The 22,498-nt window shown below is 37.7% G+C and overlaps 1 protein-coding gene across 4 annotated transcripts in view; it reads right to left on the bottom strand.

The window, feature by feature from the left end:
- The window catches only part of LYST (lysosomal trafficking regulator), a 205,074-nt gene that overhangs the window by 40,776 nt on the left and 141,800 nt on the right, over positions 1–22,498 (bottom strand). For 2 of the 4 annotated variants that reach the window (XR_004030064.1, XM_030812643.1), the window contains exons 39-44: positions 19,845–19,997; positions 16,507–16,751; positions 12,540–12,606; positions 11,036–11,192; positions 7,883–8,023; positions 4,910–5,127 (exon numbers count right to left, since the gene is read on the bottom strand). Coding sequence is in view for 3 of the 4 variants with exons in the window: in XM_030812643.1 (XP_030668503.1) it covers positions 4,910–5,127; positions 7,883–8,023; positions 11,036–11,192; positions 12,540–12,606; positions 16,507–16,751; positions 19,845–19,997 (981 nt within the window). In the remaining variant the exon portion in view is untranslated. Of the gene's footprint in view, positions 1–4,909; positions 5,128–7,882; positions 8,024–11,035; positions 11,193–12,539; positions 12,607–16,081; positions 16,305–16,506; positions 16,752–19,844; positions 19,998–22,498 lie in introns of those variants that run through there. The other 2 variants (XM_030812644.1, XM_030812645.1) reach the window with 2 other exon arrangements.

The following is a 22,498-nucleotide window of genomic DNA, read 5'->3' as shown; positions in this document are numbered from 1 at the left end:
AATATCCATTCTGAATGGTGTGAGAGAGCATCTCACTGTGGTTTTGATGTGCATTTTTCTATTGATCAGTGATATTGAACTTTTCTTCATATGCTTGTTGGTCACACGTATGTCTTCTTTTGAAATGTGTCTGTTTATGTCCTTTGCCCACTTTTTAATGAGGTTGTTTTTTTCTTATACATTTGTTTAAGTTCCTTATAGATGCCAGATATTAGACCTTTGTCAGATGAACAGTTTGCAAATATTTTCTCCCATTCTGTAGGTTGTCTGTTTACTCTATTGATAGTTTTTTTTTTCTGTGCAGAAGCTCTTAAGTTAGATCCCACTTGTCAATTTTTGCTCTTGTTGTGAATACTTTTTATAAACATTTATCTAAGCAAGGCCATTTGCAATGGCTACTTAATGTACTCAAAAAATCAAATAAGGATTGATACACTCCTGTAGCTAGAACTGTTTTAAAATTTATTTTAAAATAGTGCTTTTCAACATTCTGTGGTATTCGTTTCTAAGTGAACCCCATGTATTAGTGAATGGTCATTAAGGTCAACAGGCATCTCTACATGCCTTTTTAAAAAGTTAACATTTATTTATACTTAATTGTGTTAGCAGACATTATCCTACATGAATTTCCTTCCTCATTTACGAGGTTGGTTTTATTATTCACATTTTACAAGTTTGTACATTTTGGTACAGAGAGGTCAAGATATTTGCCCTAAGGTCACACAAGTGGCAGAGTCACAGAGTGAGGATTTGAACTCAATCCTTAATTCAGAGACTTTGCACTTAATTGCCCTACTTTGTTTTGCCCCATTAAATAAGTTTTATTAAATTCTTAACGATGGCATAAAGTTTATCCTTCTAAAAGTTACTAAAGTCCCAAAGAATTAGTGAAAAAAAAATTTCAGTCAGATGAGAATTATCATGTATATTTCAGTCTTCAGATACTTTTTTGTTTTAAAAAAATTGAGACAGGGTCTTGCTCTGTCACCCAGGCTGGAATGCAGTGGCAAGATCATGGCTCACTGCAGACTTGAACTCCTGGGTTCAAGTGATCCTCCTGCCTCAGCCTTTTGAGTAGCTGAGATTACAGGAGTGTTCCACCATGCCCAGCTATTTTTAAATTTTTTGTAGAGACAGGTTCTCACCATGTTGCTCAGGCTGGTCTCAAACTCCTGGCCTCAAGCGATCCCCCTGCCTCAGTCTCCCAGAGCATTTGGGTTATAGGCATTAGCCACTGTGCCCGGCCCAGAGATACTTTTAATGTAAATTTTATGTAAGAATAACTGAAAAGATGGTTCAGGATTATAAATAAAAAGGGTATAATGAAGTTAATGTTAAGATTCCTAATTGCTCTTTTTATCTTTTTTTTATACATGGTCTCACTCTGTCACCCATGCTGGAGTACAGTGGCATGATCTTGGCTCACTGCAACCTCCACCTCCCAGGTTCAAGCAATTCTCCTCCCTCAGTCTCCCGAGTAGCTGGGATTACAAGCACGAGCCACTACCGCCCAGCTAATTTTTGTATTTTTAGTAGAGACAGGGTTTTGCCATGTTGGCCAGGCTGGTCTTGAACTCCTGACCTCAAATGATCCACACACCTCGGCCTCCCAAAGTGCTGGGATTACAGGCATGAGCCACCATGCCTGGCCTCCTAATTGCTTTTAAAGTTGCATTTTAGAATCAAATGAAGCTCAAAAATCAGACCTGAAGCCTGGCATTTATTTTATACTTGATGGAGTTTAGGACACACAACCCCAAAATATGGTACCCTGGCGTACTGAAGGAATCTGAGGAACAGCATGTGCAGGAAGGACTTTTTGGCCTTCCCCTGAAGCAGGTCCTAAGACTCTCACTTAGGAGTTACCCTCCCTATGCCTGTAGTAAAGAAGCACCCTCGTTTCAGAAGACAAAGGGACACAGAGGAATCTGAACAAACAGTTCCTGCTTTCCCCTGGTTAATTAGACTTAGCTCCTACTCCTTTGTCCTATCATTTTTCTTCATGACATTCCATTTTTCATCAAACCAGGCATAGAAACATTCAGGTTTAACTACTTGGGGTCTTATTTCCATGTGAAGCCTCTCGTGCCACATAAAACTTGGATTAAATAAATTTATATGCTTTGCTCTTGTTAATCTGGGTTTTTGTTTTTGTTATTTTGCAGAGGCTCCAGCCAGTGAACCTGAGGAAAAGAAGGTATTTTTCTTCCCTTACATATTAATATTATATGTAAAGTTGTTATTCACCAAACTACATTATTCTCCTTTTTTAGAATGAACTTTTCCATAGCATTTATCTTCTATTAGAATAATCAGGAAGCCTATCTTATTCTCTTTTTTAGATTATAAATCTCTTAAGAAATTTAATTTTACATGACTTCAGACGTACTCAAAATAATTATGGAACAAAATAAACTAATGAGCTTATTTTAAAGCTACTTTTGGGGAATGGACTACTGGCCTAAATAAGCTCAGATATGGAGTGGTCTACTGTAGGTTCTGTATGTGCATTTTACCTGTATTTGTTATAAACTCTTGTAGATTTGCTACAGTCGACACAGAAAATTACAGTTAGTGGGAGGTCCTTCAGATATTTCCTTTTAAAAGGAAGTATCTTTCTTTTCAGAATCTGCTTTTTCACCTCCCACTCCTCGAGGGATTTCCTTTCAGTGGCCTCATTTGGACTCTACTACTACATCCAGGCAGGCCCATCTACCTTGGAGAGGAAAGTTGGCTTTCCTCCTAACCCCCTTTACCCTATTTGAGTCTTATTTACTTTTGCATCCCCAGAGCCTAGCAAAATAAATGTTTCCTGAAGAGGTAAGATTTTTTTTTTTTTTTTTCTAAAGTTAGTCTAGCCAACAACATCAAAAAGTATACTTGAAAATGTAGGCCAGACGTGGTGGCTCACGACTGTAATCCCAGCACTTTGGGAGGCCGAGGTGGTGGAGGAGTTTGAGACCAGCCTGGCCAAGATGGTGAAACCCTGTCTCACTAAAAATACAAAAATTAGCTAGGCGCAGTGGTGGGCGCCTGTAATCCCAACTACTTGGGAGGCTGAGGCAGGAGAATTGCTTGAACCTGGGAGGCGGAGGTTGCAGTGAGCTGAGATCACGCCACTGCACTCTAGCCTGGGTGACAGAGCAAGGCTCCATCTCAAAAATAAATAAATAAATAAAAAGTAAAAATGTAACAATTCTACTTCTAGGAATTTATCTTAAGGAAGTAAAGATGTATAATAACCATAGACATATTAATTTTAATAGCAAACAAATCCTAACTAAATATCCAACAATAGAAGACTGCTAAATATTCTATAGCTATACTTAAGAATATAGATTGAGTATCCCTTATACAAACATTTGGAACCAGAATTGTTTCGGATTTCAGGGTTTTTTTGGGAGGGGATTTTGGAATATTAGCATTATTTACTTAGCAGTTCAGTATTCTCAATCCAAAAATCTGAAATCTGATATGGTCCAATGAGCATTTCTTTCAATTATCATGTTGGCACTCAAAAAGTTTCTGATTTTGAAGCATTTTGAATTTTGGATTTTTGGATTAAGAATGCTCTACCTATAGAAAGTAGCCATTAAAAATAATGTAGAATGATACCTAATGACTTGAATAAATTTAAGATTATCTTATTTAGGGAGAAGAAAAGGTTACCAAATAGCATTATTATTATATAAATGGAATGGTACATATGTATAGATAGAAGTCTAAAGATGCTTTCACTATTTCTGGATGGTGATATTAAAGTGGACTTTAAAACTTCTCCCTGTTGCTAGTCTGTATTTTATACATTTTTTAACAAAGTACAAGTACTTTTTCTGTAATAAGAAAACATGGTGCCATTTTAAAGTAGAACATGTATGTGTAGGATAGTGTGCAGAAAAGAGTTAACATAGCAAGATTGACTGCTATCTCTGGAAAGCCCTGCTTGCAAAGTTGGCCCTTGGCTGTTGTCTGGGAACTTGGATTTCAGGAGAGGTCCTACCATTCCCTAATTGATAAGAGTGGCTTACTGTGCCTAAACTGTACAAACGATGCAGTTTATACAGAACACCTGCTTTCCTTCTGAGAGGCTGGAATTTCAGTATGTGTGAGGCAGAGGGTGCCTACATTGCCAATCTCAATAAAAATCTTGCACACCGAGTCTCTAATGAGATTCCCTGGCAGACAACATTTCACATGTGTCATTATGACTCGTTGTTGGAGGAGGCTGAGTATGCTTTTTGTGCTTTACCAGGGGTAGATTCTTGGATGTTTGTGCCTGCTTTCTCCCAGACTTTGCCCCATGCTGATTCTACTTTGTATCATTTACTGTAATAAACCTGAGCTGGAAGGATGACTATATGCTGAATCCTCAAGTCCACCTAGGGAATCATCAAACCTGGGGATTGTTTTGGGGCACCTCTGAAAAAGATAGTATCTTTTTTTTTTTTTGAGACGGAGTCTCACTCTGTCGCTCAGGCTGGAGTGCAGTGGCGCGACCTCGGCTCACTGCAAGCTCCGCCTCCCGGGTTGACGCCATTCTCCTGCCTCAGCCTCCCGAGTAGCTGGGACTACAGGCGCCCACCACCACGCTCGGCTAATTTTTTGTATTTTTAGTAGAGACGGGGTTTCACCGTGTTAGCCAGGATGGTCTCCATCTCCTGACCTCGTGATCCGCCCGTCTCGGCCTCCCAAAGTGCTGGGATTACAGGCGTGAGCCACCGCACCCGGCCAGTATCTTGTTTTTAAAGAGAGGAAATATAAAACCTGAAAAATCTTAGGTGACGGTTTAATGCTACTACCAATTCTCTTTGATAACTTGGGTGTTTTAAAGGAACAGCCGAACAACTAACCTTAAAATATTCAGGTTCTATCTTATATAAATACAGACTGTTTTAAAAGAGTCACTTACAGCAGGATGAAAAACATTGATCGCTTGAACAGAAGCCTTCCCCTTTTGCTTATATCCAAACACCAAGTCAATCCACTGACAGATGTTCTGCGACACGTAGTCAGACTCTAGAGCCTGCCGATGGATGAGGATAAAAAGACGAGGATCATTACGTGCCCAAGGGGGAAGGTTGACGTGATTAACCCGTTCACCATTCTGACGCACACCAAAATCAAAACCTAAAAGAGAAGATTAATATTAATATTTAACTCCCCCAAAGCAGGTTTCATTCAGCCACAGAGCAGGTCTTAAGAGTTCACAAAAATAGCTGTTTGTGTGCTACAACCAAAAAAGGGAATAGCAAGGAGGATTTACATTTTAAATAAGAAACACCACTGCTCATCTACTTATTTACCTACTAATAGGGCTATGTAAGCTAATGCTATCATAATTAAATTTGAGATCTTTCAACTTTATCCTTCTACCACTTTACAACATATTGAAGAAAAGGAGAAAACCATTGCCTACTAATTCCAATATTCTCACTATTCACATCTTCAAGGGCATTAAGTACTTAAATATCTATTCAATTGTAAACCTGAATTAGAATCAAACTAAGGCTTTGTAGAAGCATTTCTAACTATTTGTATTAACATTTTAATAAATTTAAGATTATATTTAGTAAATATTAGTATTCTATAGTTTAAAAACTCAACTAATATAAAGTATACACATTCTTAGAATGAATTGCCATAGTCTATTAATTTTATAAGTCTATAGGTCTGTTCTGACTTCCTTTCTACTAAGCATTCCTGTAGATAACAAAATCATCCCAACGCTGGAAATAAGAGGGTTCTACTGTGATGTAAATGAGCTAATATCTAATTGTCTCAACAGTATAAACAAAAATCTCAGAAGTGTTTATTTAAAAAAATTATCCTAGAGGAAATGTTACCTTTAAACAGAAATGGCTTTTTGTGCTACATTTTCTAGTTTGCTGAACACCATAATAAAAATTAAAAATGACCTTTTAAAGGCTGATTAAGTTCCATATAAAATTAAGTTGCTGTCTGTCTGCTTTTGGTCTTGTAAAAACAGTTAGAAGGATCTTCACCAAAATACTTGGGAAGTATTTTGAAATGATATGATATGGAATATAAATCAAGGTTTATATAAATTCATATGGGATGGGGATGCGAGCATCTCAGAAAGCTCAGCAGTCATCGTACAGTGCAGCTGCATGGTTGATTTAGGATGGACTGGCTGAGCACCTGCAGAACTCCATGTGTGTGGCTTCAGGAGTGGCGGCAGCAGGAACTTATTTATTTAACAGAGAATGAGGCATCTGGGAATGGGCTGGGGATGGGGTGCGCATGGGCATTTGTACAAACTCAATCTTTCCCAACTTTCAGGTGTTCTGAGGGAACATCACAGAGGCAGATACTCCTGACCCAAAGCAGACAACTGACATACGAGAGTCCGAGAGGAACACTGATAGGAAATGATATGATATACGCTGTAAAAAATTGTATTTTCCAAAAATGGCTATAACGGCATTTCCTGTCTTGCATGCCTTTCCAGAATCTTGCTACCCTCCACCACAAGGCAAAGTCTGTCTTCCTTTCTTTTGAATCTGGGAAGACACTTGTGACTGCCTCAATGAATAGGAAGAATACAGTGGAAGTGATGCTGCGTGGCTGCTAAGAATAGGCTGGAAAAGGCCATGCAGCCTCTGTTCGTCTCCCTCTTGGAACACTTGTCTTTGGAACCCTGAGTTGCCAAGTAGGACATCCAGGGCTGCCGTGCTGTGGGGAAGCCCAAAACTAACCCACACAGAGAGACCACATGAAAAAACACTGACACTGCATGAAGAGACAGTGATGTGCTCCAGCTGCCTAAGGCTTCATCCCCTGCCTGTTCCAGCTCCAGAAAACCTGAAGGCAACAGCATGAGATACCCTGAGCTAAAACCACCTAGCTGAGCTGTTTCTGAATTTCTGACCTATTTTTTATTTCTGACCAATAAAAAATAATTTTATTATCTGTGATTGATAATAAATTTATTATTGTTTCAAGCCACTAAGTGTTGAGATTATTTGTTATACAGCCATAGATAGCTAGAACATACATATAAGAGACCATGGACAGAGAAAACAAGGAGTAGATTTAAACAGGAGTCCTAAATGAAAAGCTTCAAGGCAGGTACCCCAAATTGCAGGTGCTGAAGTTTGACTGAGGCATTTCTCACTTGAGCAACACTATGAAATAAGCTCCAGGGTGGCATGAATCTACTGATGATTCAATAATCAATCAAACAACCTCAGAGACACAGATACTATACAACAAAATTCTAACGTAATTTGCCCAACACCAACTTCTCAAAGCTATTTCATATGCTCTTAAGGATCACATAAAATTATAGAATTAAGTAACGTAAGAAAATGACCCAAAGATACCCCTTAAGGGTTAGCTGCTCTTCTATTTAAGAATAGCTAAGGTTGGCAGCCAAGACTGTTGGTTGGCATCATAGAAAATTTGATTTTATACTCCAGTATTCCTTTTGGTTATTAGATAATTCTGGGCAGAGTATTTTATTTTTATTTTGGTCATTCCTCATAAAATAATTGAGATTTCAGTTAATTTACATTTTGCTTTCAATAAAGTCATATCTCTTATTTTTAAAGTAATTAGCACATTATAACTTTTGTATTCAGAAAAAAGAATAAAGCAATTTCTATAATCATATTAAAATACATATTTACAAATAATTTTAATAGTTAAAAGTTACAGTTTTCCAAACATATTTAGTCCTATAAAATACTTAAAATCCTCAAGCTTATTTGAAAATAGAATTATATACTTAATAAAAAACATTTTCTCTTATTTGGGGACTCAAAAATTTTTAGGACTTAAAAAAGCTATTTTCATTTTTGGAAAATTACAAAATAACCACAAGCCCTCAGAAATATAAATTAGAAATAATTTATTGCTATACCTTCACGGTTAACTAGGAACTCTGGAAGATAGAAAAACTCTGGGATAAGTTCTTTCACGTCAGTCATAGATTCGAAAGATGAGAGTCGCCAAGTTGTGTTCGTAGAATGAAAAGTTCTGTCTGGAATGTCAAAACTTTGATCTATAAAAAAATACAAATAATACGATTAAGACAGAAAGACCTAATTCTATTTGAGGCCTATCATAATTAATTTACTTTTGCCACTTCAAAAAGATTAAAATAATGCTCATTTTGCTTGCCCATAATTCAAAAGAAGTTATTCATGTTCTTGAAAATAAATATTTCTATAAACTTGAGATCATATTACATTTTTCATCTGTATTATGATTTTGTAAACATATTATTAGTTTATATCATTTATGTGTTTAATTATCATCTATCTATTAAAGTAGAATGAAAGTTCCACAAAAACAGGGCCCTGGGATATCACGCACACCTTGCACATAATGGGTACTCAATAATGGTCTATTTATTGAATGAATGAATAATGAAGAAGGAAAACTTAAGTTCAAGTAGGCAAACAGTTTTTTCCCCATCAGGAAGCATGATTCCTTCACTTTGAATTGTTAAGACTACTTTTTCTCCTTTCTTTTCTTGTTTTTTTTTTTTTTTTTTTTGGGGGGGGGGCGTACGTTACGGTGCATTGTTTTTTGTTGTTCTAACTCTGAGCTAAAGAATTGAGTAAAATTTCCTATGAATGAAAATAAAACTAAGCATAGTCACTCTTTTGTTCATTTTTTTTTCCAGGGTAGACTATTAATAATAAAGAATTAAGTTTGGACTCTCTTTTCTGCGAACAATGATCAGACTTTCTAGCCATAGGGAAAGGCCTAGAATATTAAATGATATCCAAAAGCTGGCCCCTGAGAACAGTAGCAGTTTACATGTTTCTTAGGAACCATATTGCATCATCTAAAACTCCTCTGAACTTGCTGAAATTTGAACACATCTTTTCATTTGGAGACTGCCACAAACACATCGCAGCATCAGGTTTCTTCTCCCAGCCTTAGTTGCTCTGCTGAGCAACATCTTCTGTCACTTGTATTACTTTCTCATCTATTCTGTTGAGTCAACTGGCATTGGCTGGCCACTAAAAACATCTGGGAAGAAATAAGGTTTAGAAACATTTACTTTTTCTCAGAAAGTAAGGAGGGCCATTTAAAGAAATACCTACTAACTTAGTAGAAAAAGTTATCAATCAAAATGGAATTCAGAAATATTAAGGTAATTCTCAAAAACAAACAAAAAAACTAAACAGAAAAATTAAGGTAATTTTGTAAGGCTATGGTGAGGTCCAAGTATCCAGAGCTAAGACTAAGGAAATATGGAACAAGAGTAGCACATTGGGTAGGTTCTGTTCAGATTTTAAGATTCTCTGTATTTTCCTACATTTTATTAAACAGTACTACTACAAATTCCCATTATCTAGAATATGCATATATTAAACCTGTGGTTCTCAACCAGTAGTACTTTTGCCCTCCAGGGGTTATTTGGCAATGTCTAGCAACATTTTTGATTCTTACAACTGGGGGGATGGGGTGTGGGTGGTGGTGGTACCACTGGCACTAGTAGGGAGAGAACAGGGATACTGCTAAATGTCCTACAATGCACAGGGCAGCTCCCATGACAAACGAATTATGCAGCTTGAAATGACTACAGTGCCAAGGTGGAGAATCCCTGTATTAAACCAAAGCCAAGAAATAAATTCAAAAGCCAACAGATATCATTTGAAACTAATGAGATGAAAGTGAGTGGAGACTGAGGTAGTCCTAGGTTTTAAACAAAATATATTCATAAATACATAATGAAGAAAACATAATATATGAATACATTCATTCAATAGTAACATGAATAAAAATATTGATAAATTTTAGTTGATTGGTAGTTTTATATTAATGGATTCTTGGGCTACATTAAATGAAATGTAGTCTTGGATGGAGGGAGGTAATAGTTCTGTTAAACACTGTAGGGGCCCAAACCACATCTGAAATATTCTTTTTTATTTTGACTGCCTTTTTCTTTTCGTCAAGAGCATTCACAAATCAGAACATGTCCAGAAAGATCTTCAGAATAGTGACAGGCTTGGAAACCACAGCAAACATGGATGGCTTAAACATTGGTTTTAAAAACTCTTTATTTAGTACAAAACTGTCCTATTTATTTTTTGGTATTCCTTGCAGCAGCTGGGATAGGACCATGGATCCAGGAGGCCCTCAATCTGCTGTCAAATTAACCAAGGATAATTAGCCAGGGGAAAAACAAGACAGAGAAAGGGGACAGGCCAACCGTTTTCAAATATTTGAACAGCTGTCATATAGAACATTTGTTCTGTTTACTTACAGAGAGACAAACATAGGAAAAACCCTTTTATAGACCAATAAGAGTGAATACAAATTCATTCCTCCAATAGGTTGTACATGAGTAAAAAGCATGAAGTAGTTCAAGAATGGCTGAGTAAAAGAATGGATAATGATTCCTCAAAGTATTCTGGATTCCATGAGAAACAGCTATAGAACTAATATCATAGTTCTCATTAGAAACTATAGGTGAGTGTGTCCCAATCAGCATAAAAATACAAATTCACTCCTACCTAAGTCATGTTCAGGCCTCCAGTCTGTCACTTAAAATGCTGAGGTAGAAGATTATTAACTAGAAAGCTACCACAGTGAAGTTGCCGGTGTGCCTCTTTTATTAACTAGTTATAATAAACCTCAATAATGTACTTGCCTTTATAATAAACTACAATAATGTACATAGGCTCCGAAGGTAACTTACTGGATTTGAAATAAGTATTAGGTAGAATGTCTTTAAAAAGTGAACTGCGTAAACTTTAAAAGGGTAAATTTTATGGTTTGTGAATTGTATCTTAATTTTTAAAAAGTGAACTGCATTTTTATAAACTTAGACATTTAATTTGAAGCTAAAATTTGAGACATTAGCAAGATGATTTGGCTCACTACGGCTTTTTTGAGGAGCATTTTGGGCAAGGAATAAATAGAATTCTTTTTCCTGTAGTTTGATTAGTCTTAATAGTTCTTGAAAAGTCAGTCCTAAGTTGTTGCTGTTGTTGTTGTTGCTGTTTTTCTGATGACCCAACATGACTTTTTAGGCAGTTATTAAAAAAATTCTTACCTTGATAGGCTAAAAACATTTTAGTGAAAGGAGGCATCCTGACCAGGAAGTGAAGCACAGTGCCGCTGTTGGAATAGTGGGAGCCATAGTGATAGGGCTGCACGGGAGGCATGGGGTCATCTTCTCTGGCTCCTTTGCGGTACTCTTCCTCCAAGTACTGAAAGAAACAGTGAATCCAGAGAATTCATGATTGTGGGCTCCAGGCAACGCTACAAAAGTGCTGGATGTTTTTTTTCTCTCCTTCTCTGCTACACCTTTGAGGCCATTCTCCATGGCTGGCCCTCCCACTCCTGCCCCGGAGACTTCAGCCTCCTTGAGTGTCTGGGAGTCTTCTCCTTGGTGCCTCACTAAGACCCAAACACTCAGAAGCATTTCTCATCTCCACCTTCACTCTTTCATTCCCTCATAGAAAACCTACCTAACTTTGAGCACTCTACCTCCTAACTAATAGCTCATAATGTCTAAGCGGATCAAGCACCCAACAAATGAGAGGTGCTTCTGTCACTAGAGATGTCTTCATTTCAAAAGAGTTTCAAGATGTAATGCTATGCTGTCTAGAGAACTGCTTCTCTAGAAGTGGAAATGCAATAGAAATGTAAAAACTGTGTCACATTATTGGTAATAATATAACATTTTAAGTCTGTTTTACAGTGCAGTTATCAGAGATAAAAAAAAGAATATGGTGATTTTTCACTACTCCTATCTTCCCATCACAAAGTAGGAAGTTCAACCAAACATTTAATATCTGTCACTATTCTTGTCTCCCATAGCTTCTGTCTGGTTCTGATAACAAAGTCAGGTATAGTGAATTTTCAAGAGTTACTTCTTGAGTTCCACAGCAATGACGCATTTTCAACTGCTGAAGAATCAAGTAGTGACAGTCATAAGATGCTTAGAGGGATGTTTCAGGAACTGTGGCATAAAATAATGTGATGAATATGAAAACAGTGTTTCAGTTGCTCCTGTCTTGATACTCATGAAGAATGTAATGTGTAGCTATTGTGATTTTTGAATTTCCAATAGAATTTCATTAATATTAATTTCACAGAAAAAGGTAATTCATTTTCTTTTGAAAATGTTAAAATCTGATAAATTTTTGTTTAATAAACCAATGCATAATTTCCTGAATATGACTAATGGTTATGGGTACATTATAAATATATTAACACTATTATATAAATAATACTAGGGGATACGAATAGCAGGTCCTTGGAAATCTTTGTGATTTTTATAAGGAATGTGACTACTATATGCTGGAATAAACAATGAGTTATTGGCTTTCAATTTATGCCAAAATAAATGTATTCTTTTTCTGGGCAAAGTGTTCTCAGAAAATCAGGATAGAAGATGATATTTCATTTCACATAATGATTTCTAGTTGTCTGTCAATCCTAGTACAAGAAGGTAAAAAATCTGTAGTATAAATTTAAAATTAGGTAAAACACAAGTCTGTAAAACAAAACACAATTTTCTTTAATAAAGTATGAATAAAAACAAAAGCTACCTTGTATGTGTCCACATAACGATCTTCTTTTTCTTTATACTGAACAGCTATAGGTTTAGAGAGATTTCTGCAAGAAAAGGATAATTTCAAAAATTAAATATTTTGATACTGTCAAGATTAAGCTCCCTAGATGTCTGCATCTTGTAAGTAGGTAAGTGGTCAACAAAATGCTCCGCCCTTATTTCTCTGCTTAAACATATTGTTTTGCAACTAACAGTCACCATTCAAAATTATGATTTCAGAAATTAAGGTGGAATTTTCCCCACAGAGCCAGGCTAGTATTAGGAATTCCTGACTTACAAGTAGCCTAAATAAGAAGGGCTACTATCCTTCTTTCCCTTACTTCTGCAGCTTCCTCTAGAATCGTAACTGATGTTGCTCGTGGGAGCAGATTCCTAGACCAAGCCCTGAAAGTTAGTGTCCCATTTTCCAGACTCTACATCCAGTTGGGCAGTGTAGAACGAAGGACAGTTTCGACAGAACTTAGGAACAGAGGAAGATGCTGTGTAATTATTAGCCTAGTTAGTAAAAACTGAAGAAACAACACGTGCTTAAAATGACCAAGCTGAGATTTGGAGACTGAGAACTGAAATAAATATTTTGCTACCTAGTTAGTAGATGGGGAGTGATACCATTGCACACAGCGTAGAGTATGTATGCGTGAGTACAAATGTGTCAGTGCTGGTGTTCACATTCTGTGAACACCACATGACACCATTCCTTGAAGCAGGAGAATGAATTCTCATCCCTCCAGGAATGAATCCTCAGTTTTACAAGCTACGGAATCACGTGGTGTCCCTGTGTGGCACTTGAAGGAGCAAAAGAAAAAACTCTGATGAAGAAGGGCAGGCTCTTTTGGCTGAGGAACCGTCTGGTCTGGCACAGGCATGGGACCACCTGGATTTCAACCTGCAGCACCATAACTAGACCAACAGCAAGATTTGCCTATATTTCAGTGAGTCAAACCAGGTCTGCTTAACCACATGTTGTTACATCTTTTTTTTTAAATATAAATTACTATTCTCCAGGAATGTTGAAATTAGTTGTATTAAATGCATTAATTTTGTCTTTGAGATTTTTCTAATCATAAAAACTTTGTTAAAAAGTGAAAACAATTTATAGAATAGATACAAATTAACATCTAAAAATAGAGCAAAATCACTTAAGATGGCTGCCTACATTTTTTTTTTTTTTTTTTTTTTTTTTTTTTGAGACAGAGTTTCTCACTCTGTTGCCCACGCTGGAATGAAGTGGTGTGATCTCAGCTCACTGCAACCTCTGCCTCCTGGGTTCAAGCCATTCTCTTGCCTCAGCCTCCCAAGTAGCTGGGACTACAGGCATGCACCACCATGCCTGGCTAATTTTTGTATTTTTATTAGAGATGGGGTTTCACCATGTTGGCCATGCTGGTCTCAAACTCCTGACCTCAGGTGATCCACCCACCTTGGCCTCCCAAAGTGCTGGGATTACAGGCGTGAGCCACCACGCCTGGCCTGCAATTTTTTATAGATAGTATAAATAGGGTTTTTTTTTTTTTGGACACAAGTTATGTTAATGGTTGTAGTTGAAAAATACAAAACTACAGTTGAGCAAACAATAAACTAAAAATTAGCCACAATACTATTACCCCAGGCAAAACATGTTGGTCTATACACACCCAGATGTTTTTCTGTTTATCTGTGCAAGCATATTCACTTTTTTTTTTTGAGACAGAGTTTCACTCTGTCACCCAAACATGATCTCAGCTCACTGCAACCTCCGCCTCCCAAGTTCAAGTGATTTTCACGCCTCAGCTTCCCGAGTAGTTGGTCTCGAACTCCTGACCTCAGGTGATCTGCCCGCCTTGGCCTCCCAAAGTGCTGGGATTACAGACGTGAGCCACTGCGCCCAGCTTAAATCTGATTTCTTGAGAACTGTCTGAACTAGGCCCACTCTTTGGCACTTACAGCTGAAATACTCTAGTATACTAAGTGAAATATTTGGAGTCCATTTTTCTTTAAACATCAGAATATTTTTTCAAACTAAACAAACAAAACAGTCCCTCATCAACTAGGACTATTTGGTTACTCTAAAATACTTCATTCAGGAAAGGCAGAATAAATGCTGAATTCTGTTCCTTTAATTGCCAAATTTCAAAGTAAGGAATTGGTGCCTTATTACCTCTAATGGGACCAATGAATTTTGCTTCACTTTGTTTCTTTGGCCTTTTAAAAAGTATCACTATGACCTTATGTTTCTTTTTATTTCCACGTGTTTCAACCAATTGCAGTCATTATTCTTTTTATTCTCAAACTATCCTATCTTTGGCAGTGAGAGGCACTTCAAGTTGGCTTTTGAGTCCTTTTTTATTTTTATTTTTTGAGATGGAGTTTCACTCTTGTTACTCAGGCTGGGGTGCAGTGGTGCAATCTCAGCTCATTGCAACCTCCCCATCCTGGGTTCAAGCAATTCTCCTGCCTCAGCTTCCCAAGTAGCTGGAATTACAGGTGTGTGCCACCACACCCGGCAAATTTTGTATTTTTAATAGAGTTAGGGTTTCACCGTGTTGGCCAGGCTGGTGTCGAACTTCAGGCCTCAAGCCATCAGCCCGCCTTGGCCTCCCAAAGTGCTGGGATTACAGAAGTGAGCCACCACGCCTGGCCAACTTCTGAGTCCTTTTGACAAGACCATATTAGTTTCCTCGCTTTCTGACACAACAAAACATCCTAGGCTCACCTTGTCTATTTTCTTCTAATAAATTTAGAAGATATGAGAGAATGGGAAATCAACATTTTGGAACCTCTAGTGAAATAATTGATTCAAGCAATAACCATCGATGGATGAAACCATTAGGTACAAATTCAATGGGAGCCTGAGCCCACAGATCAAACTGAGCATCATTAGAGTGGAATATCATAGGCTTCCTGATACGATACAATATAAAGCTCACTCCTCTCAACCATGCAGAATGATTAAAAAAAAAAAAAGGAAAATATATATAAAGCTCACATCACCACCTATAAAGGATTCTTGCCAAAAAAAGAGTTGAACCTGAACCTAAGCAAGACTTTTGCAGTCTCTAGGAAATATAGGGGTTATGGGAACAAACTAAACGATGTCATGGGAAGCAATCAGAAAATACAGAATGTGAAGCCTCCAACAGAATAAATGACCTGGTTTTTCCAACAAGTCAATGTCAGGAGAAAATAAAGAGAAAAAATACACGTAAAAAATAATGGCTGGCTGGGTGTGGTGGCTCACACCTGTCATCTGAGCACTTTGGGAGGCCAAGGCGGGTGGATCACAAGGTCAAGAGATTGAGACCATCCTGGCCAACACGGTGAAACCCCGTCTCTACTAAAAATACAAAAATTATTTGGGCGTGGTGGCACGTGCCGGCAGTCCCAGCTACTCGGAGGCTGAGGCAGGAGAATCACTTGAACCCGGGAGGCAGAGGTTGCAGAGTGAGCCGAGATTGCGCTACTGCGCTCCAGCCTGGTAACAGAGCGAGACTCTGTCTCAAAAAAAAAACGCTATTCTAGGTATATGTTCAGAGATATAGCAACCAAATATGGCAATGGACCTGATTCAAGACAACCAACTATAAAAAGCTATCTTTGAGAGAATCAGGGGACATTTGGAAATGGACTAGATATTACATGGTATCATGGAATTATTGCAGTTTTCTTACATGTGATAATAGCACTGTGGTTGAGATGTTCTATTTTTTAAAGAGATGCATACTGTAGAACAAAGAAGTGACATAACAAGATGTCTGTGATTTGCCTTAAATAAGAAAAAAAAGATAATGTAAGTTTGGCAAAAATCTTCATAATTCACAATTGTTGAACCGGGGTGATAGGTATTTGGGTTCTTATATAATTCTTCTATTTTGTGCATGTTTGAAATTTTTCATAACAAAAACTTTAATAAAGAAATACAACATATGGATGGATGAACCCTAAGGGTGATGATTCTTTTAACTTACCTGTATATCAACGGATCATTGAGGTCAAGTGTCTCACTAACGTAGTCAGCAAGTATAAACGGGAACACAGGATACTGCATGAGATCATTGAAGGATCGGCCAGCATGTTTGTTTAAGTGAGTCAAATATTCAAAATTAGTAATTTGCCCAGTATACCATAAATTTGTCAGAGCGGTGATGTTACCATATTCCAGAAGATTAGGGAGGTCATTTGTGAGTATATTGTGGTATACATCATCACGAACCTAAAAGGGAAGGAGAAAAAAAAAAACCCAGATATTATTTTTAGTCTTATTGGCACTTTTCTCCAAAGAACCCATGACATTATAGACATGTTACAAATCTCATGTCCTCCAAAAAAATATTTTTTTCTCAGTAACATTAATGGGTAGAGAACTGAGATTCAAGTCCAGGTCATCCTCCAGAGGCTGGGCTCTTCACCACTATGCTTCACTGCTGGAGAAATATGTTAATAAAAAACTTCTAAGAAAAAGTTTGTATAGAAAAGTCACTTAAGACACAGATACTAAAAGAAAAAAAATAAGGAATAAAGAAGAGTTTTCTTCTAAATAAATGCAATATGGTGTAGTAGAAACAGCACGTTCTTCTGAATTGGACAGATCTGGTTTATTTTCCTGCTAACCTTCTGTGCTACAGTTACCATGTCTATAATATGGGAGTGATAATATTTCTCTCATAAGAATTAAATAAAGTATCCTATGTAAACAGGATATTTGATTTTCACTACTGATTGAAAACATATATAAACTTTTTTAGAGATTCACAATAGTTTTGTCACAGAAAAGGGGTATTGGTTCTTTCAAAGCAATTAAATAACGATTGCTAATAAATGAAAAAAACAGACAAGACGAGCTTTGCTAAAAACAGATATGAAATACCCATTCTAAGCAGGTATATGCTTCAGACATAGGAAGAAGAGCCACAGATATGGATAATAAGAGAGTGAACTTAATGAGGAAATGTACTGGTAGTTATGGAATAGGCAAAACCACAAAGAATAGAACATCCTAAGCCTGTAGCCTAAACCTGAAGGTTGCCAATTGTTGGCGCTAAGGTCCACGGAAGGGAATTTATGACAGACTATAAGCCAAGCCCTGGAAGGAAAAGGAGGCATTCATTTATTCAACAAATATGAATTGAATACCTACATACCAGTAGTGTTCAAAATTCTGAAGAACTGGAACTTAACAAAGCAAAGACTTGGCATTCTACTGGGGAGAGGCAGAAAATGCTGGATGCTAATACATCCTATAGAGAAAAACAGACCAAAGTAAAGGAGGTAAGGGATGCTTGGTGGAGAGGGAGGGGTGGCTATTTTATAGAGTCAGGGAGGGCCTCTCTGATAAGAAGATATTTGATCAGGAAACTTGAAAAAGTGACAAAGCAAATTATTTGGATTTCTAAGGAGAAAAACATTCCAGGCAACAGTGAATGCAAAGTCCCCGAGGCACTGGTGTGCCCGACATTCAAGGCATGGATGGAGTAGACAGAGTGAGGGATAGAATGGCAGACAATGACGTCAGAGAGGTAACAAGGTACGAGATTAACCAGGGCTTTATCAGGTTATTGGAAGGACGTTACCTTTAACTGAATGTGACATGAAAGTGATTGAAGGATTCTGAGCAGAGAAAAGATATGATCCAACATACTTTAGCTGCTGTGTTGAGAACAATCTGAAGGGGGGCTAAGGGGCTTTCTATAGAGGAGAGCAGAGAAATGGTAGTGAAGGGACTGGAGGTCAAGAAAGGGTTTGTCAAAGTCATTGTAGCTGAAAGTCACCACAGCACTGAGCAAGTTTTTTTTTTTTTTTTTAGATGGAGTCTCACTCTGTTGCCCAGGCTGGAGTGTAATGGCATGATCTTGGCTCACTGCAACCTCTGCCTCCCAGGTTCAAATGATTCTCCTGCCTCAGCCTCCCAAGTAGCTGGGACTACAGGCATGTGCCACCATGGCCTGCTAATTTTTGTATTTTTAGTAGAGACGGGGTTTCACCATGTTGGCCAGGCTGGTCTTGAACTCCTGACCTCATGATCTGCCTGCCTCCGCCTCCCAAAATGCTGGGATTACAGGCATGAGCCACTGTGCCCGGCCCTGAGCAAGTTTAAACTACTTTGTTTCAGTCATTTTGGGGAATCAGAATTTAACACAATTTTGGAGGTCAAAAATGATCATCATATAACCAAGGCTTTACTTTAATTAGGACTAAGAAATACGGCAATTTTTATTTGATTTTAGAAACAGTATGGATGCAGGAAGGCCAGTTAGGAGGCTACTGTAAATGATTCTGGCAAGAAATGATAGTGGCTTAAACCAGGATGGTAGCAGTGGAAGCAGTCAGACTCTCGATGTATTCTGAGGACAGAGCCAACAGAACCTATTAATAGAGTGTATGTAGGGTATGAGAGAAGAACAAGAGTCTTGGATAATCTCAAGAGTTTTGGCCTGGGCATTGGAAAGACAGAGTTGTCATTTACTGAGATAGAGAAAACTGGAAGGAAATTTTGGGAGGAAGATTAGAAGTTCAGTTTTGTACAGGTTAAGTTTGAGATGCCAGTTAGTGACTTCTAAATGGAGACACCAGTTGGAAGTTAAATATGTGAGTGTGGCATTCAGGGGAGAGGTTTGGGTAGTGACATAAATGTGGTATTTTAAAGTCATAAGACTGGATGAGAAGAGAAGAGGTCTGAGGAAGGAGCCCTGCAACACACCAAGGAGGCGTCTGCAACCAAGACTGAGAAGCAATGGCTGGTAAGGTATAAGAACTAAGAGAAAATGGTAACCCAGAAGCCCAGGGAGGAAGGTTTTATTTAAGGAGAGAAAAATCAGCTGGGTCAAACGCTGCCAATAGGTCAAGTAAAATGGGGACAAAGAAAGATTACACATTACCGGTTTAGCAATATAGAGGTTACCGATGACCCTGACGAGAGTGGTGAGAAGAAAGTCTGTCTGAAGCATTTCAAAAGAAAACTGGAGGCAGCAAGCATATGCAACTTTCCCCAACAGTTTTTCTATAAAGGAGAGCAGAGAAATCGTGGCCAAAGAGATTAGAGGTCAAGAGAGTTTGTCAAAGATGGACTCTGCTACAGCACTGAGCAAGTTTAAATTACTCCTTTCAGTCATTTTGGGGAATCAGAATTTACCTCATTTTGGAGGTCAAAGACAATCCTCACATAACAAAGGCTTCACTTTAAATAGGACTAAGAAACATGGCAATTTTTATTCGATTTCAGTAAACCTTCATGTAATCAGTATGAGCATAGTTTCACTGGCCCATGAGCACTTAAACAATATATATCAATTAATAAGGGTGAATTTACCTTGGTGTTATCAAATGCCAACAGGAGTGTTCTGCCATTTGTTAGAAAGATTTCTACAGCATTATCTCTCAATTGCCACCAACGCTTGTGAACTTCTTTAATTTCTTCATATGTCCAGGAAAATGATGCTGGTTCCAACTCTCCCTGAAGGCTCTAAGACAAAGAAATAGGCAAAAATATTTGTTTTACCAGAAATATAAATAATTATTTTAATTTTAGATTTTAAAAAGCATCAAAATAAAACAAAATCTTTTTGTGGCAGATGGCAGATAAGATTACCTGAAAACTCTCCCAATGCAAAACGCCTCAAAATGATTGATAAAATTTAGAAATAAAAAAAAAATTAATAGGCTTTATTTTTTAGACTAGTTTTAGGTTTACAGAAAACTGAGCAGATAATACAGAATTCTCATGTATCCTCCCCTCCCTTGGCCCTGCCCTCACAGTTTCTCTATTATTAAAGCTTGCATTTGGTGTGGGACATTAATTACAATTGATGAACCAATATTGCTACAATTTTTCTTACCTAAAGTCCACAGTTTATATTCACTCTTTGTGTTGTACATTCCATGGGTTTTGACAAATGTATAATGACATGTATCTACCAGCACAATATCATGCAAAAACCCTCGGTACTCCACCTACTCATCCCTCCTTTCCTCTCCCCAACCTCTGGCAACCACTAATTTGTTTACTGTCTCTACAGTTTTGCCTTTTCCAAAATGTCATATAGTTTGAATCATACAGTATATAGCCTTTTCAGGTTGGCTTCTTTTACTAAGCAAATATCCTTTTAAATACATAGCTAAGCTTGCAATAAAACAAGGGAAATGATATCCCCAGAAGTAAAAAATGTAGAGGAACTGGAAAATCAGCACTAAGCAGAGAGTGATACTCTGGTTGCTCTGTTGTATGTGTCTGCATACGCATGCATGTATGCACATACCCCAGTTTCAGAAACGAATTGACGTAGGTTCACAGCAACTTGAGGACAGAAGATGAGGCCCTGGGCCCCTAGAATCAGGGTGTGGAATTGAGATTGCTTCAGAAAACTAAAACCTAGGAAGGGATTTGTTCCTAATGAAAGATTAGACAAACAAATGTGCCCATCAATAAAGGGGAATAGGCCGGGTGCGGTGGCTCATGCCTGTAATCCCAGCACTTTGGGAGGCGGAGGCAGGCAGATCACTTGAGGTCAGGAGTTCAAGACCAGCTTGGCCAACATGGTGAAACCCCATCTCTACTAAAAATACAAAAATTAGTCGGGAGTGGTGGCAGGCACCTGTAGTTCCAGCTACTCGGGAGGCTGAGGCAGGAGAATCACTTGAACCCAGGAGGCAGAGGTTTTGGTGAGATGAGATCACGCCACTGCACTCCAGCCTAGGTGACAGAGTGAGACTCTGTCTTAAAAAAAATAAAAATAAAAAAAATAAAAATAAAGAGGATTAACCAGGACGCAAGCTTGTCTCTTTTGGCCTGGAGCCTAGAGCATAGAAAAAAAGCCTCTCTCTGAGAATTCATAACTGTGGGCCTGCCATCATACAGATTTAGGTTAAATCCACGTCTGGATGGCCTGGAAACGCCCGAGCTGTGAAACAGTTCTCATGCTTCCAAGTCATCCAGCAAAGGGAAGGCAGAGTCTCTGGAGGAGCATTCCTGGAACTAATGGGGCATTCCTGCAAATAAAGCCCCACTCACTAAATGTAAGCTGACAGATCAACACATACCAAATTGACAGATCAACACATACCAACACATTTCCCTGCTCGGTGGTCAACAGAAGAAAAGAAGATGAGAAAAGAATCACTGGAAGGTTGAATCTGCTTGAGAGTATTAATCCTAGTGTACTCAGACAAACCCCCACATTCTGAAATGAAGAAGTAGGGACCACAGGGCCTACACATCCTACTATCACTAGGTCCCTCCCAAAGTACAAAATCAAGAAAAACTTAAAAAAATATGCATCTAAATCTTTTGCAAATTGTAACTAAATACATAAATTATGTTATTTAATGCTTTTAATAGAGAAATAATGAAAAGTTTCTATTAAAGTTTACAACTAGCTAGAATTTATCTCCTCAAATCAACCTGCATCCTAGTTTTCTTTTTTTTTTTAATCAGTTTTTTTCCTTTTTAAAAAATTGCATTTACTTACTCTTCTGAGTTGACTAACAGGAAGCTCAGAGCAAATTTAGGACTCAATTGCCAAGAACTATTTTATCCCAGGCTCTTTATCTTTCCAAAACCTTAATTTTTTTTTTTTTAGATTCAAATTATCCTACTCTATGTGTGTTTTACTATTGTTCTTGGTCCAAAATAATTTTTATAAGTAGAGGCAGGGAATACATTATGAATAAAATAAAATGTCTTAATGAAAATGTAATATTTTCATACTTAAAACTGAATTCTTCCTTTGTTTAGTTTCAACATTCATTCAACATATATTAATTAACCATCTATGCACAAGGTACTCTGCTAAGTGCTCTGCATGAAATAAATCTGTATGGGTCAAAAAGGGGGCATGAAATATTTGTACACACATTTGCACACACAACGCAAGACACCAAATGTTATGTAAGAAGAACCAACATTACAAAAGTACATAGGAAAGAAGGATCTTTCAATCTATTAAGAAGCAAGGGCATTTTTAGATT

This window comes from Nomascus leucogenys, chromosome 5, assembly GCF_006542625.1.
Source record: "Nomascus leucogenys isolate Asia chromosome 5, Asia_NLE_v1, whole genome shotgun sequence".
In the NCBI taxonomy this organism is placed as follows: domain Eukaryota; kingdom Metazoa; phylum Chordata; class Mammalia; order Primates; family Hylobatidae; genus Nomascus; species Nomascus leucogenys.
The sequence above is the reverse complement of the archived record's forward strand: the minus strand, read 5'-3'. Positions and strand labels throughout refer to the sequence as shown.